At 32.9% G+C, this 18,028-nt stretch overlaps 3 protein-coding genes across 3 annotated transcripts; all 3 read right to left on the reverse strand.

Moving 5' to 3' along the window:
- Positions 1-921: 921 nt before the first annotated feature.
- Positions 922-1,519, reverse strand: LOC103493940 (uncharacterized). Its single transcript, XM_008454912.3, has one exon. The coding sequence runs from the start codon at positions 1,385-1,387 to the stop codon at positions 1,127-1,129; it is 261 nt and encodes an 86-aa protein (XP_008453134.1). The 5' UTR covers positions 1,388-1,519; the 3' UTR covers positions 922-1,126.
- A 2,681-nt stretch (positions 1,520-4,200) lies between these two features.
- Positions 4,201-13,013, reverse strand: LOC103493939 (alpha-N-acetylglucosaminidase-like). The gene is made up of 19 exons (XM_051081104.1): positions 12,605-13,013; positions 12,302-12,378; positions 11,864-12,075; positions 11,579-11,700; positions 10,980-11,065; positions 10,623-10,717; positions 10,273-10,354; positions 9,403-9,509; positions 9,266-9,296; positions 8,907-9,024; positions 8,612-8,659; positions 8,240-8,350; positions 7,395-7,496; positions 6,659-6,757; positions 5,661-5,771; positions 5,255-5,481; positions 4,897-5,134; positions 4,748-4,826; positions 4,201-4,639 (listed from the first exon to the last, which is right to left on the reverse strand). Exons 1-19 carry the CDS (start codon positions 12,827-12,829, stop codon positions 4,383-4,385), a joined length of 2,427 nt encoding a protein of 808 aa, XP_050937061.1. The 5' UTR covers positions 12,830-13,013; the 3' UTR covers positions 4,201-4,382.
- Positions 13,014-14,495: 1,482 nt separating this feature from the next.
- Positions 14,496-16,577, reverse strand: LOC103493938 (U-box domain-containing protein 38). The gene has a single exon (XM_008454910.3). The coding sequence runs from the start codon at positions 16,254-16,256 to the stop codon at positions 14,643-14,645; it is 1,614 nt and encodes a 537-aa protein (XP_008453132.2). The 5' UTR covers positions 16,257-16,577; the 3' UTR covers positions 14,496-14,642.
- Between the last annotated feature and the right edge of the window lie 1,451 nt (positions 16,578-18,028).

Genomic DNA, 18,028 nt, shown 5'->3' on the forward strand with positions numbered 1-18,028 from the left:
TAAAGGAAAGAGTTATATGTTTTGGTATTTTCAAAAGAGAGACAACAGAGAGTTGAGAGAATGTATGGACACTTTGACAACAAAGTAAAACGTGAACATTACAACAAGTACTCCTTTCTGTTTACATACACACAAGTGTAAACACAACAGCCATAAAAGTAATTTGGTCACAACTACTTTATGTGTATGAGTTGAGAGAATGACACACACAAAAAATGCAAACAACAAATCAATGCTACCATGATGAATTTTCACTAATAAGTTCATCGGTACGTTAAAGATTCAACACTTATTAAACACACAAGTTGTAAAGGGTTGAAAAGATTGCATGTAAAGCGTTTACCCCCCCACCTAGATAGCCTATATAATATACATAAATATGTCATCTTTACATTAATATATATCAATAGATTTTATAACTCTTTTCATTTTGGTATCAATGGACTTTTGTATGAATATGAATTAGTTAATCAGTTCATTCAAACATTGGCTTATTATATTAGATAAGTCAATCTCATTTCCCACAAATGAAAAGTAAAGAAGAGAAAATTATTTTGAATACTTAATTATCCTTCTAAATTACATCCATTGTCACCTCAAACTTTCCATTTTCTAGTTTCTTCCTTCAAGATTTACATCTAAGATATACAATTGATTTTAAAAAATTGAAAACTATACTTTTTTCTTTTCTTTTTTTCATGAAATTTGTTCTTCATAATTAGTGAAAACTGCATCAAATAAATAGATTAAGCAAGTTAAAGGATCCAAACCGATATTGTTTTCCAAATTACATGGCGAGTATATCAATTTCTCTAAAAGAATTTGACCTAATTAATATGGTTCCGAAACTGAGAAGTAGAGAATTGAAGATCTAATCGAACAATCGAATCGAAAAGGAAATAATGCAAGACAAAATCAAAATCAAGAGAAAACAGAGATCAAATGAAATCATATTAACAAAAGAATAATAACAATCTATTGTGTACATATATATATATATATATGTGTGTGTGTGTGTGTGTATCTGTATAACCAAATAGAAAAAAGATACAGAGAACTCAAAGATATTAATCAAAACGAAAGCAGCTAGAGATCTACAGAGAGAAATTAAAAAGAATGAACAATTCTACTTCTTATGAGCAGTTTTATTATATTTATCTTTAATCCATTGAAAACCAAGGGAGGTTCCTTCTTTAACCTTTTTGACGCCATTAGAGGCCACAGCTTTGGTCTTCCCAAGCCCTTCCCCGACCTTCTGCTTATACTTGGCGGAACTATTTCCACCGCTGCCGCTGATCTTCTTCTTGTTATTTGTGACTACGTCGGCGGAGTCGTTGTAGTCCCACTGGTCGGCCCAATCGTAGGAGCTGTTGTTTCCTGCAGCCATGGATTTGGATTGAAGATGAAGAATAATCTGATGGAGGAAAGAGGAAATTAGAGAATCGGAAATGAAACGATGGAAATTTGAGAGAGGGAATGGGAATTTATTTATAGGGCGTGAGAAGAGAAGTGATTCAAAGCGAAAGCGAAAGCGAATAATGACGTGTGGATTGTGATCGAAAAGTCATACAAATATTATGTTCTTTTCCTTTAAGCTATTTGGACACGTAATGGGACCTCCCGCGAAGATTCTATTTAATTATTACAAATTATGTTGATGCTTATAAATTAATTAAAAAATAGAATATTTCAAAAAATATTTACGCTAAGAAATTGTTTTATAATAGTTTTGTTCTGTCCATATAATTTGTCTAATTTTTTTCTTTTTTTTTTTTTTTTTTTTTGAAAAACCTTCTACATATAATATTTTTTATTAATAATTTATAGATATTATAAAAAAAATATTAAAATTATTTACAAAGAGTTTATTTAAATTTTTACTATATTTTGTAATTAGGTTTTTTTAATATTATTGATAACAATTTTTTTATTAAACGACGCAACCATAGAAATGATTTTTCTCCACATAATGAAATTTAAAAATTTTGATACTTCAATTAACAACTTCAACTTGCTCTTATTCTATCCCTTTTCAATTTGTGTTTGTAGAACAAGATTTATCGGTGAATAGGTAGACCAAGAGTTAGAGAGCGAGTTCACGAGAGAAAGCAAGAGGACAACTTAGCATGAGGTCAATATGGAAGCACAATGGTTTTGTTTTAGTAATTTCGTTAAATTCGACCTAGGAAAAAGTAAGAAGATTAAATTTAAGATTTTTTTCAAAAGATAGAAACTAAAATTAAATAATCGAAAATACATGAACATAAAAATTCGAGAACAAAATTGTACTTTAAGCCATTATTGTATGTGTGCAAGTTTTTTTTTTTTTTTTTTTTGTGAATATCGATAAATTAAACTTGATTTTTTTTTTTTTATGGATGTATGAGTAGATATATCTTATGATTAATTTAAAAAGTAGTGTGGCTTTTGGCTTTGAGATTTGCAAAATCGAGTCATTTGTTCTAAAAATAGTATTAAATCTATGCGTTATTTAATTTTTGGCTTATTTTAGCTTTCTACCAAATTGATGGATTGGATAATCCTTAGCCTTATCTAATTCGTTATATTTTTCACCACCATGACCACGTGCCCAAATTTGTTAATATGTTAAGTGAGTTAATCTATCAAATTGTGTGTAAGTTAGTATAAACCGTCACAATTTCCTTTTAAAAATGTTCTACGTTTGAGGAAATAAAATAATCAAATGTATAGCAAACATTTTTATATGACATATGTCAAGGCATCTGCAAGTTACACACTCGTATTAGCAACATAGATAATTCCGATATTCAAATCGAAATTTGCTATGTCAGTAAATCTTTTTATATTATGTCAAATTGACTAAATATTTTTTTTTTTATCTTATGTCAAATGTTTTAAAAAAGAACATTTTCAAATATAAAAAATTAAACTAAAATATTTACAAAATATAATAAAATTTCAAATATTACTTATTTACATGAAAACAATATATATATGATCGATATAATTCAAATTTTACTATATTTTATAAATATATATATATATATATATATATTTTTATACTTATAGTATTTATAATAATTTTTATTTTTAATATTTTAACCAATTTCGTTATTAATCAACTTTAAAACACTGTGCTAAAATAATAATTTAACAAAAAAAAAAAAAAAAGTTAAAAGTGATATTTGTTGGTCCACGTTGGTATAAGATAATGGAGATTCAAGAAGGTTCGAAAGCATAAAGTCAATAACAACTAATGACGGCCAAACCTTTACCAAAGTATTGGTCACCGCCTACGCCAAATGAGTGTATTTGGGTATTTCTTGGAAACAAGGTGATGATCTTTTATCATACATTTTTATTTAATCTTTGTCAAATCAAGGCCTTGAACAAGGAACAAATTAAAGAATATTGAACAAAATTAAAATTATGCAAAAAGAAAACAACAGTTGGATGTTTAAATATATAATAGTAGTTATTAGTCAAGCAAGTAAAGGCCATAAAGCCACATTTTGGATGGACAAAGTTTGACTTTTCAACATTTAGAATTTTAATTTTGGTCTTCGTTTTCTCTCTCTCTTTTTTTTTTTAAAGGATGTTACATTCTATAATCTTCCATATTAGGGATAGTTGTAAATGTACCAATTATATTCAAAATAATTAAGTATATAGCAATATTTTTAAAAAAATTGCAAATATAGCAAAATTTGTCAAAACCTATCAATTATAGGAGTCTATTACCTATAGACCATGTAACAAATCTTGGTCTATCACTGATAAATCTTAGGAGTCTATCACCGATAGATTTTGTTATATTTGCAATTTTTTAAAATGTTGCTATATAGTTAATAATTATTCTAACAATTGCTATCCATTCTAATTACAAAAAAAAAAAAAAAAAACTATGCATTCAAAAGATTCCAGAATAAGATGGAAAACAAATAAAAAAAACATTTCACTTAGTTAGTTAGTTATTGAGAACCGTCTCTTTTTTATCAGTAGGTCGGCCAAAACCATATTTAAACAAAAAAGAAAAATATATATGGTGATATATTATTTTTTCTTTTTCATAAAGCTTATGAATAGTTTGTTTTCTTAAATATATAGAGATTGGATCATAATTAAATATATTTTGTTTAGTTCAACAAACACATGGTAGTGGAAATGACACAATAAGCTTAACATCCACAGAAAATGAACTCAACGATACTATTCAAAGGACAAAAAGAAATGGTTTTGCATTACCGGGAGATAAATTGTATTGTTGGCCATTTGTGTACAAGGAAATAATAAAACTAGTTTAAACATGGAATAGAAAACGAGAGAACCATTAAAATATGCAAAATAAACGTTATGAAAACATTCAAATCTTATAGTTACTAGCAGATAACTTGCCTGATTCATTGATCGGAGCTCTCAGGTATTTGCAAGTATTTGTTGTAGAGCCAGTGGGATGTGTGAAGTGCATCTCCATTGCTTTCCACAGGGTAAATCTTTCTGCTGCTTTGCCAATCATTTGTTAGTTTTATCCACTCTCTCCTCCAATTACTCAATGGAAATCTGTATCCATTCTCCGAACTTTCTTTCAAGAACTTGAAGTATATTGCAGCTCGAGGACCGTAGTAATCTCCCAAGAGTCCACTCCAGTACTTGTTTCCTGGGTCGAGATTAAATAAGTCAAATTTGAATGTACAATTGCCTAATCTCGATGATAAATGACAATCTATTGATATAGAGTTGAGTCCAGGTCCAGAGTTATCATTACCATAATCACGAAGCAAACTTGCTTCCTCCTCTGTGTTGTCAAACCACATGGTTATTTGAGTTCTTGCATTCCATTCATACTGTAATAGAAGATGAGTTAAAATTCGGATGATATTGGTATAATTTTCTCATAATTGGTAGAATGTGAACCTGTTTTTCCTCCTCTTCACTTTGGGCGAGTTGTTTGGCGCTTTGTAGCCAAGGTCCCAAAAGAAATCCTTCGTGACAAGCCAATAATGTGTCAATATCATTGACAAGTTCGAGGAATTCTTGGCTTAAGCTGGCCATTGTCTGTGCATCATATAACTGATATGCCTTGACAATTCTAAAGAACAGTTCATTTGAGTATTTGGCTAGAGCTTGCCTGGTCAAATCTACGAGGTCATACCTAAGAGTCGTAACAAATGCCAATTCAATAATCTAGACTTCAACAGAGGGAAAAGGACGATTTTTGATATCTCTATAGGTTTCAAGTAAGTGATAAGATATTTTAAATTCGTGAGTCCACCTGTAAGTGTTGCTACCAAAGAGTTGATCGCCACCAACAATGAAAAGCTTGAGTGCACTAATTACTTTAGAAGTAGGATACCAAAGATGAGGTCGATCAAACGTTGCATCTTGGAGGCCATCCATGCTTGAGTCCAAGATCCCATGTTGGTCGGACCCCTCAGGTAATACTAAGATTGACGATGGATCAACATCAGGAAATGCCACAATTACATCCCTGTTTTTGTCCTTTCCATAGTGACCAACATACGTTAGCATCTTTGAACACAATTCAGACTTTGCACGAGCAAGAAAGGAAATTAAACGAGCCATGACCATTCGAAAGCAACAAGACTGGGAACACTAGTCGTAGAATACCAAAAGAGAAGAAAAGGTTGAATGGACATTACAGTTTTTTTCGTACTTACATTGGCACCGTCAGTGCAGTTGTAGATGGTGTGATATAATATATCCCAGGCATCTTGTATTGAAGGGACTAAATGACCATAACGCCTTACTGAATACTGAGGAAGCCATTTCTGGAAATGAAAGGATGGTATTTTACAAATTCTGATTGATGAGAACAAAATTTTCTATAAACACAATTGCGCAAAATCTATCATGAAAATAAATTCTATTGGAGAAAATAAACTTTAAAATAGAAAGTGCTAGAGCTAAAATTCAGAAATCATGGGAAAAGTGTGCAGTATGTTGGCCAAAGGTAATGAACAAATCTGAAAATTGTTGAACTAGAAAAGAAAATTTCTATTGTTGAAGCTAACAATTATTTCATATTTGGGTAATGAATCAAATGAAAATTATATCTTAGCTATTTAATAAGAAAATTCCCTTAACTATTGACCTATGAACTTCGTCTGCATTAGTATGGTCGGTGGAGAAAAAACATATACTTACTGTTATAGTATAGCATACTTGAAGTTGCCTATATTTGGTTAATTGAGGAAGATTGCTTAATTCATGTAACTTTGCAAGTTAGTTGATCTATCTAAGAGCTCGAGTTTTTCTAATCTCCATATAGATCTCATATTTCTTCCATGCTTAGATATTTTACATAGAACTTGTCGTGATTGTTCTTAAATTCTATGAAATTCACTATGAAACATTTTCTAACATCTTTCGCATCTATCAGTTCCTTCTCATAATGCATTGCATGCAAGACATCAACAGAACTAATTGTGAAACCAACTTGGAAAATAAAACCACATTGGCATTAGCCAGGATGTGAACATATGCACGGCAGAAAAGAAATGATTTCACTATCCTTTTCATATGATGGGCCCTTCAGTAGATTCGATTAAATCTATGTAAAGTCACTTGTCAGCTTTCCGCACATGGAACATGAATACAACTGGCAATGAAGTAAATTGGTCATTATATTTTAAAAATAATTGTAAAACATTTGTACCTTGACATCAACTTTGTTGTGTTGAAAAGCCATTTCAGACATAAGATCGTACACAACAGGATTCTGTTCAATTCCTTCCATGGACATTCCTACACCGACCTTCAAATGAAAACACCGTTGACAAAGCTAAAAACGAATTTAAACATTGCAAAATAAATGATACACCTCAGGTATATGAGAAAAAAGAGAAGGTTAGAGGATCCACTATGATTAAGCCATTTGTCACTTCATTACATAATAAAAAAAATAAATGAATTGAGCAATACTAAATGCCAAAATAATCTTTCAAGCCGTCTTTTCAATAATGAAAAGAAAAAAGAGAATCAATTCATCTCTTCAAAATTACCTTAATACTCGTATATATACCTAGAGCTGAACTTATGGACGAGATAAAGAAAGCACCAAATTTACTTTTATAAAACCATTGGAGTATTTATCAAAATTAGTATACCATATATACCCACAGTTAGGTATTTATTTTGGAGATGATGACCGTGCTAAAGGGGTGTCAATCTAATTGAGACACCTAGGTGTGCCAACCGATCCCTAAATTCTACATTTTCTGTTCTGAGCAGTAGTATTGTGTTTTGAGTTTTGAGCGGTAGTCTCATTTTTATTAATAAAGAGACTTGTTTCCTTTTCAAATAAAAACTCAGTATACCCATAGGAATTCAATATGCTGCCAAAACATTATGACAACATCTAGACACCAAATAATAGTAGATGAAGAACTTACCATTGTCGAGTACTGACTACTACGAGCTTCAATTGGTCCAGATGCTATTGAATCTAAAATGCCATACATCTCCACATTTCCAGCAAAATTATGTAGCATGCACCTGTGAATAGCAATTCATATTATTGAAGCTAAAATTTACGAGCATTACAGATTCACTGAAATATAGCATATGGCTAATTAAAAAATAAACCAATCTAGTTTTAGCTTAAGGCAACAGAATTAACGAGATAAGCAGTTTTGTTAAAAAAAAAAAAGTTTCTTGAAACAGCTAAAGTCAGATAACTGCTGTTTTAACCTGAAAACTAAATGAAATGGGGTATCAAAATTGCCTTGGCAGAAACATCTTTCTTATAAAGTAAAAACACGAAGATAACATTGGATTGAAATTACATTGAAAAGAATATAATCTTAGTCAAAAAATTAGATAATGTAATGCTTAAGCAAGGAAACTTTAATCAATCAACAATAGGTTTGAGAATCTCTCTTCAAATTATTATTAACTTATAAAAATGGGCTTGCAAAAAGATATATAATATGCCATTCTCGACCCCACTGCTTTTAAATGGTTAGTTCTTAGATTGTCAATATAATCAACCTATGTATAGCAGCTAAAAAAAGGTTAATAGTCGGATAAAAAAGAACTTTAGACACTTGTGAATATCAAAAAGTACAAAAATAAAGAAAACTTAAAACTAATGAACTTTGAATATCGATTCTTGACCGATAATTATAACATTCTCATCATCGCTGATATGTTATGAAAAAAGCCTTCTGTAAGCCTAAATTTTGACCTATTAGATATGAACATTAAGATTAAGCAAAATAATGGAAATAGAGACTTTCCAGATGTAAGGAGTGCCATAAAATTGCTCAGAGGATATCCAGATTGGCTTCACTTCAGCATACAGATCGAGGACTACCAGCCTTCCCAGAGGGACAGAATGTAAAAGGGCCTGAAAAATGCTCACCAATTTCAACCAGAAGTGAAAGTAATGCCCAATGACAACCCTAAAGATTGAGTAGATAAAAGAAGGTACACCATACAACGAGCCCAAGTAAATGAATTAGCATTTACAAATAACACAATGGATCTGAGTCAAAGATTCCCTGATAAAATCCTTCATACATGAAATGATCTAATGACGATCGAAAGTAGGAAGATATATTCGTGTATGATTGCATGAGCAATTGGTGACATAAAGCATGATTATAACCTTCATTTGTTGAGGCCTCCAGAATGGATCATATGAAAACATCCACCCCTGTACATGAACAATTTCATTAGCAAGATCGAGAAAGAAGTTCACATTTCACCAAAACAGAACAAGAAGAGATGCAGTACACATTCACTAGAGTAATCCATATCATGTTCCACTTGCTTTTTGATACGACTTAGAAAACTTAGTGAATTGGGTCCCTTCAGGGTCATCCATTAAAATTGGAACTATACAGAGAATTAAGTGAATTGGCCTAACAGCCCCTTACATGGAAAAGCGAACCAACAATTACCTGCATTAGCCAGACAGCATTAGAATCTCCTGTCTGCATTCCTCCAAAAATAGCTGAACCTAATGAAGAGATGTATTCCACCTCATCAACAGGTGGAGTGTTCTCGTCAAAGGTATCACTGTAGGGTGAAAAGATATTCATGATGTCAAAAATTGATTGCGGATATTTCTCATGTTTGAAGAAAATACAATTTAAAGACTGTTGAAACCAATATTGCACCAATTTTTAAATGCTTGTTTCTCCCTAGCTTTTCTGCCATTATAATGTAACAAAGCTGACCATACACATCTTACTGTGAAAATTAAAAGAACAATGAACCACACACAATATAAAGTTTTTTGAGGAAACAAGCACCATACCAATTGTATACATGGGAAGTTTTTCCATATTCTGGCCAAAAAATGTAATTTCAGACTATTAGAATCATCAAGCATCATTTAAGAAAACGGCATGAAATATGTTCTCGTACATTTCATTAGCATAGGTCCAAAAATACCTTTCTGTTGTTGCTCAATAAATGCTTTACCAATCTCGACAAATAAAGGGTCCATGGCATCAAGAAGGTAAGTGCAGCACCATCTAGGGTCACTATGAACAGTAAACCTGCAGGACAATGGTGCCATAGAGACAATTGACATTGTCATTAGTTAAACTACTCTGCAAAAAATTCTTGAAGCTCAAGCATCATGACTTAAAGGATTACTGCAGCTTGTTGCTTCAAATAAAAAGTTGGAGGTTTTCTGGTCAGACTACTCTATGAAGAGATCATTTCATATTTTGGTAGTAAATTTCTAATGAATGGAACTCATGTTAGCTCCAATTTAATAACTTCTCTCTATATAACTTGTCTTACTAATTGCTCTCCATTGTTTCTCTTACTAGTCATGTTATATATACTTTCTCGCTCACCAATCAAACTAATTTCATTTTCTATCCCAATACTTTCTGGCATTAACCCTCTCGAGATCTTCCTCTGTATATAATTTTCTAGTTGACTCCATCTAAAAATAAAATTTCTAACTTCTCTCAATTCACATGCCTTTCTCCTATTTAGACATTCACTTCTACTACTCTCCCTGTGTATACAGTTTTCCACTAGATTCTCTTCATTTGCCTGCTTCCTTCCACTAATCCTTCGATCATTTTTTCTTTTCCATTTTAAATATTTTTCTTTAGGTAATGTTTTTATCCTAAAAATGTTTTTCTTTAGTCATTCGAATTACACTTTGTTTTAAAATAGTAAGCACATTTAGACAAATTTAAAAGAACATCTAAGAAAATGTCAAAACAATACAATAAAAACATTATTAACCATATCAAATATGAAATTTATATAAGATAAGACCATAAGGGAGTGTTGAGTTACCAATTTCCCAAGCGTGTTATTTTTGCTGATGGATATATTTGTTTGAAAGCAGCAGGAATATTACCCGAAAAGGCTGGCAAAACTGGAAAGGAGAAAAAAGAAAACCATGGTCCATAAATTGTTCCCAGAACAAGAGCTTTCTAGAACTTTGTCCAGTAAATAGGTTGTACGAACTATAGCAACATTACTGAAGCTTTAAAACAGCAATTCAAAAAGAAAGCCAGCATGAAAGTGAAAATATTTAAATGAAACAGAATCTCAAGTTTCCTACTGGGTCAAGTCCAAAGAATTATGAACTCTATTACACCATGAGGTACTACATAAATTTAATGACAGTTCTTAAAAAAAACCTGGAGTCATTCCCAGCTCAAACATTCTGCCAATAACCTTTTTCTGCAGAATAAGTTGTTGATCAAACCAACTGTGCGGCAGTGGCCCACCCCATCTGTGATAAGAGTGTTGATATTAAAAAGGCAATGATAAGAAATTACCAGTGAGTTTTTTTATTACTAGAAGTGAAATATAAGAGTCAAAAAACATGCCACATTTAAGCCATTCTCTACATATATCTGATTAAAGCAGGAAGATTATGTAGCTGACTCTGAAGATGATTGTATATTTATCATTCTTTCATTTTAGTCCCAGTGGAATAGAATATCCATCCAACAATGATCTAATTTCAACGCAGTTACAAAGCAACTACTCACTTGTGCAAATTTCCCATACGTGACCATGCAAGAAAAGCTGGACCTCCAAAGAAATCATCCAAATCTGAGTTGCTTATATTAAATTTCTGCAAATACAGTGTGGAATGAGATCAATCTATACTTTGAACCAAGTAAATTGTAATAGGATCTAGCCAAAAGAAATTACTAGAGATAGCTTTTTCGCTTTAGCCACTTTGTTGCATAAATTAAAATGTAGGAAACGAGCATGCCTATAACTTTTTTTTTTTTTTTAAGAAAAGGAAATGAAAGCTACCATAGCAATGATGAAGAAAGTACTGATCAAAAGAAGCCTTCTAATGTAAGGAAGAGTTGAGATAATGCCAGAAACGATTTCTAATAGAAGGAAGCAGCAGAGAGTAATATTATACTTGTATTCCTATACTGCAAATGATGTAGACTATTGCATCCATGGTCCCATGATGCACAATTATTAACATTGTTTCAATCATCAAAAATATTAAGATAAGTCAGAGATTATAGCATATGTAGGGTAAGATGACAATTCGCACTTGCTGAAAATTTCATTATGTTGAAGACAGTACGAATAACATAACACTTATAAATAGAGGAAAACATACCTGAAATACTTTTCGCCAAATAGCCTCCTGCCCAGTAAAGGCTAGAGGCATATTGATACCCTGAAGAGCCATCCAGTCTATTTCCTTTTCCCACCTTTTCCAGTCCCACCAGGCAAAAGAGTCTACCAGAAGCAAAGAAAGTGAAAATAGAAAAACATGTATCGAAACAGTGAAAAAAATAACTGTTATTGGAGGAACACCAAATATTGTAATTTGATTTCTGTTATGTAAATTGTGCATTGCAACAAGATGGATGTAATGAAAAATCCAAAAAGAAAACCTTACAGCTTGATGTAACTGCATTTTGATAGTAGTTCAAAGGAATAGGCCTCCGAATCACAACTTCGCCTGTTTGAATACGAGGTAACAGGCCTGCCTTAGGTACAGAAAACAGTTGTGAGCCACCTGTTTTATCCCAAGATATGTGTGCACCACACCAGTGCTTAAGATACCAGTGCAAGCCAGCTAAAACCTCCACTCCGGTGACCCCAGCGATTCTAAAAAAAGATTGGAAATCGTGTTCATGTTGAAAAGTAAGAGATTGATTTTAGTTTCAATATACAAAGAACTATGTGCAATAGGAATTCATATTTTTCGTGATGTGAACTCCCGATCCTACAATTATTAAATAACAAGAAGCAGCACAGTAGCTTAATCCAATTTTAAAGGCCAATTAGATCAAGGCGAACTGAATGAAAAGATTAGCAAATAGTTTCGACGTACAAAATCTCAGGATCCCCGGGTTTCCTGAACGCGCGATGGTTCCTGATCACAAAGCAAGATTCTCCACCACATTTGTCCTGAGAAAAATCAACATATAAGAAGGCCACGAGAAATATAAACATGTAAAACAGACACTAGAAGCAAACGAAACTTCAAGTACACAATAATTCTTTCATTTTCCTAAATGTCCGAGTGCCTTAGAAAACAAATTAAAATCTCTCTAACAAACTACTCTGTAGTCTATACTTCTTTCATCAGTCAAGTAGATAACACAGAAACTTGTAAAGAAAATCAGCCAAGTACCTTAGAGACAATCTGAAAGTCAAAGCTAGAGAGGTGAGAAGGAAGAAGCCGACGAAGAACTCCACGAGCCGCAGCAACTTGGACATATGCTGGCGCTCTCTCGCGATCCTGAACCTCAAGAAGCCGCGAAATGTATTCCACTCCGGTCGTCGACGACCGAGAAGTGGAGAAGGCGGCGAAAATTGTAACGAAGATAAGGAAAGTGGAAGAGAAAAAGGACGCCATAAGAAGAGGAACAGAGAAAAAAGAGAGATCAGAAGTGGAAGTAGAAAGTAGAAACGAAAATTTGTAGAGAAAATCGGCATGGTGGTGGATGACGTCGAGGAATCCAGCAATGGCAATTGGTTTTGAAAAGTTCCAGTGGCTACCAGACAATGGCAGTGGCCGGCGGTGTCCCGACGAGAGTGGAAGAGCGCGCGAAAGCGAAACTGCAACTGATTAGTGTAATATAATATATATAAACAGGGATGTGGGGCCTCTTCATCCACATCGGACCTCCTCTTGACTAATTTACGGCCGTTGATCTTCATCATCGAAGAAAGAAATGTTTATTCTCAAATTAGAATTACTTAATTTTAATTTGTTTTTAGAATTTCAAACTTTAATCATTTTTAGGGTTTGGTTAAATAATCATTTATTAATTAATTTAAAGAAAAATTAAAACAAGATAACAAAGATTTTACTAATGATTTAAAAGACAAGCAAAAGTATTAAATTAAAATATAAATTACTTTTAAATTTTTGGTTTTTGGATTCGAAATTTATTAAGAATTTATTTCATAAATATGAAATTTCTTTTTTTTTTTTAAGGAGTAAGGATGAAATAAGTTTAATTTTCGAAAAAAAAAACAAAAAACGTATAAGTTTTAAAGTTTACTTATAAAATTTGACTCCTCCAAATAACTTTGTATGTATTATAATTTATTTTGTTTTTCATTTTATTTTGTTTACTTAAAAGGACAAAACATTTTTAAAAGTAAAACTTAATTTAAAATTGGATTTTTTAAAAAAGTTTCATAATTTACAGTATTTGGTGGCCCAAGCGTACCTCTGAGTTTAAGTTTCGATGTTCTTACTTATCTCGAATGCTTCTAAAAGCGAAAATTATAGGAACAAAACACGCTTAACTTTAGAATTTTTATGATTAAGTTATCAAAAAGAAATCTACATATTTTTTTGCACGGACGGTGACATTCAATTATTTTAAATTTTTTTAATTACATATCATATGTTCATGTTCTTAGGATCTCTCTTGATGAAATGTGATGTATGTTCGATTGTGTTTACCAACCAAGCTCGAGAAATTTAAAAAAAGTTGTCCAAAATTTTCTAAAAACTTTGTAATAGTAATATGGTATAGACAATCCATTATAAGTTGAATTCTCCTATGAGAAAAGAAACATAGGATGCATACCAATTTCGAACTCACACGAAATGGAGAAAGGGGAAAGGGATAAGACAAAGGAAGAAAACATCTCTATAAGATTCATGGAGTAGACAGTGGACAATATGTCCAATACTTCCATCTAAAAAGGGCAATTTAAAGTGGGCTTATTAATTATATCCATTTTATAATCTTATTTCTCAACCACTCATAAATTGAATACTAATTAATTTAAAACAAAAACCATTAACTTTGGAAAACAACATAAGTAACCATTACAATATCAATTGGGCAAAGTAGGAAAAAGCAAACCATCTTTTAAGATATCAAGTCTAACATTGTTTGATTATGTAAATGTTTCTAACGATAATTAAATTTCCACAAATACTAAGTTATCTCTACGAAGATTGTTAACTCGATGAACGTAGTTCATTGTCTAAACATATACTCTTTCTCGAAAGGTTTTCGTTCGAATCGAAGGGTGTGATCCTAAATGTTAGAGAAAAATTAAAAATAAATAGAATACATATTCTTCGAATCTAACTTGAAGGGTTTTTAGAGGGGAAAAAACCATTAATTACATTAGTTTACAAACAAGGGAACAAACCCAATAATCAAAACCCAAAAGAACACATCTAGAAGAAGGAATTGTTGTCAAAACGGCACCGTATTGGCCGAGCTGGGAAATCTTCCACCACCGATTGGGTACCGAGTGGAACTGAGTCCACCTCTCTCAAAACCCGACTCGCCGTCGGGATTGTCATCGTCATCGTCGTCTTCATCGAATCTCCCTCTCGTTCTCATTCTCTCCAATATCTTCTTTGCTTTCTCTCTCGCCCTCTCGCTTCCTCTCTCGACAATCTCCCTCAAAACCTCCATGGCTCCAGCTTCCTTCGCCAATCCTTTGAATCTCATGCTTCCGTAGCTCAGTGCGTACAATGCCGCAACGCAGTTCTCGCGAGTTGATTCGGAGTTCAGCTCTTTCTCCCTCAGCATTCCGACCAAAAGTTCGACGGCGTTGGCGTCTAGCATTGCGGACCTTCCCTCCTGGCACACGGCCATGTTACAGAGGATTAATAGCAGTCGATTCGTCGAGTTTCTTGATTTCACCATGGAAAGTAGAGTCGTTACGGCGCCGAGTTTGACAAGCTTCACTCGGTTGCTCTGAATCATTGTTAGGTTGTAGAGACACAGAGCTGAATCGTCTCGAGTTCGCTCGCTTTCCGATCGGAGTGCGTAAAGGAGTGGCGGTAGCGCGCCGAGAACTCCGATCGCCATCCGATTTTCATCCTCTAAAGCTAGGCTGAAGAGCGCTCCGGCGGCGTGTTCTTGAGCTTCGGAATGTCCTCCTTTAAGCACATCGATTAAGTCTGGAACCAATCCTGACCGGGCGATCTTTAATTTGTTCGGCTTTTCGAGGGAGAGATTTACAAGAGAGGCGACGGCGTTGATCTGCACTTTGGGGTATCTCGACTTTATCAACCGGTGGAGAGAGAAAAGAATCCGAGGCGTACAAAGGGAAACCCTAATATTCTCATCGGCTTTCGTGATTTTTCTTAGCGAAACAACGCCTTCTTCTTGCTGAAACACATCGGGACTCTCGAGCTTCGTTAAAAAATTCTTCTCATCTTCGGAAATCGATGAATTCGGGCCTAGGGTTTGGATGAGCGCTTCGTTTTCCACAGTTTCCGACGAAGAAGACGAAAACGAGTAGTAACACGCAGGTCGAGTCGTGAACGGTCCCGGGCTTCCCCCAACGACGACTGACTCCTCCGACGAGCTGGTGTAAAACCGTTCGGGACGGTGTCCATACTCCGTCGCAGCGTGCGAGAAATCCACTGGCGGCAAATCCGATACCCCCTCTAACAAATCCCTATCCGAGGAATCCCCAATCCCGCCTTGAGGTTTCTCCTTCTCCATCAATGCAGTAACAAGGCTTTCAACGGAGGTGTAATCAGGCGGTTGAAGATTCCGAGCACCGGACTTCTCACACCAATGAAGAATTGTCTTCTTCATAGCTAAATTAGGAATCACAGTAGTGAAATCCGGCTTAGAACCATCATCTAACACAGGGGAGAACCCTAAATTTCTACAAACCTGAGCAGAAACCCGCTCAAACGTCTGTCCAGAAGAAACGACAACAGGGTCCGCCATTAACGAACCAGAAACAGGACAAAGGAACTCTTTAGGAGGATCGTTGGATTGAAGCCTAGAATTACGACGATGGGGGAAGAGAAATTTCCACCGGGATTTGCCATTGCCACCCATACATACAGAAATGAACAAACTTGAGGAGGAAACCAATTGTACAGAGAATTGAGTGAAGAAAAAGAGAGAGAAGAAGGAGACAACGGAGAAGGGAGAGCTGAGCTGAGCTGAGGTGTGTGCTTTTAGGGCATTGTAGTGCTGTGGGTTTGGTTTGGTTTTTGTGGGTCTAATTTTTGGGTTGACTGGTCAACGACCAGGGAAATGGCTTTTTATTATTTTCAATTACAATTTTATTTTTCATGGTCTAAGAAACAGTCCTCCCACGGTGTCATATGTCAGAAAAATCAATTTCTTTTACTTAAATAAATTACTATAGAGTTATAATAATATTAAGGTTCAAATGTTTTTTTTAATATTATAATTTGGATTTTGTTAGATTGTCGTTTTTTTTTTCTTATAAAATGTTTAATAAATTTTAAAAGAAATTATTTTAAATAATAAATTTTCTAAAAATATTTAGAATTATAGTAAAATATTTTCTAACAAACTTCATAATATATTGACCTAAATGTTATTTTAACATAATAATAATAATGCAAACAAACTTTGTCATTTACTCCGTTCTTTTAAGTATTAAACTTCGAATTTTGAAATTGATCGTACAAATTGATGTCCGTTATAGTTATGCTCAAGAGAATGATAAAAAATAACAAATTGGATAAATTATTTACAAAATATAACAATTTTGAATCAGTGACAGTAATAAATAGTAGTAGAAGTTTATTCGTTTATACTATTGATAAATCTAAAATTTTATTATATGTCGTAAATATTTTAGTTTATTTTTTATATTTAAAAATGTTCTTATTAGAATCTTATCCTAAAATAAATGTGGTGATATGATGCATTTTAGTTAGTAATATTCTAAACTTTGGTGTGTATGAGTAAATTTAGTGTTTATTTTCATCAAGAATTTCACATTTTTATTGTTAAAGACAAGTGGGTGAGTGTAATAGAAGTTCAATTTTTGTAAAATTGTATATAGTTGACTATGTGCTTCATTCAATGAGTCAAATTTGTGACCTTTTTATATTAATTTCAATCATTAAACCACCCAATATCTTACACAAATATATTGTGCTAGATTTCCATTTGTGTGAAATGAATATAACTCATCAATTAGAGTTTCAAATCTTTGTCCTTTCTTTTCTACTAAGAAAAATGACAACTATACATATTACGTAGAAAGACCATAAATATGTGACTATCATTTGTTTTAATTATTCAGTCCATCAGCTTGTAATATACGTCTTTTTGTTTGAAATAATCAAAGTCAGGCTTACGAATTTAGTCAACAGTGACACTAGCACAATCACGTAAAACACATACATGAGTAGAAGATATATCCAAAATATATTTATTGAAAATAGGGTAGTATACTGTTTTTACTCGTTTTGATTTGTTAATATTCATTCGATGTTCTAATTCAAATGTGTCAACTTGCACATATCATCACGAAACATCCAAACATATTGCATTCTTACCTTTTAAGTTTCCTCTAATTTAATTAGTCTTTATCTTTTTTAATAAAATTTTGAACTTAGTTCTTATAATAAGACTAAATAATTACAATAGTTCTTAAGAGATACTATGTGAATATGTGTTTCATAATTTATACTATGAAAATTGATTAAACCAAACTAATTTTATTTTTTAAAAGGGTTTTTTTTTTTAAAAAAACAAATTATTTACGTGAAAAATAAAAAATCAATAAAAATAAAATTTATTACACTTTATTTTTATAGGAATAATAAATATTTTATCATATTTTT

This window comes from Cucumis melo, chromosome 2 (genome assembly GCF_025177605.1).
Source record: "Cucumis melo cultivar AY chromosome 2, USDA_Cmelo_AY_1.0, whole genome shotgun sequence".
NCBI classification, from domain to species: Eukaryota; Viridiplantae; Streptophyta; class Magnoliopsida; order Cucurbitales; family Cucurbitaceae; genus Cucumis; species Cucumis melo.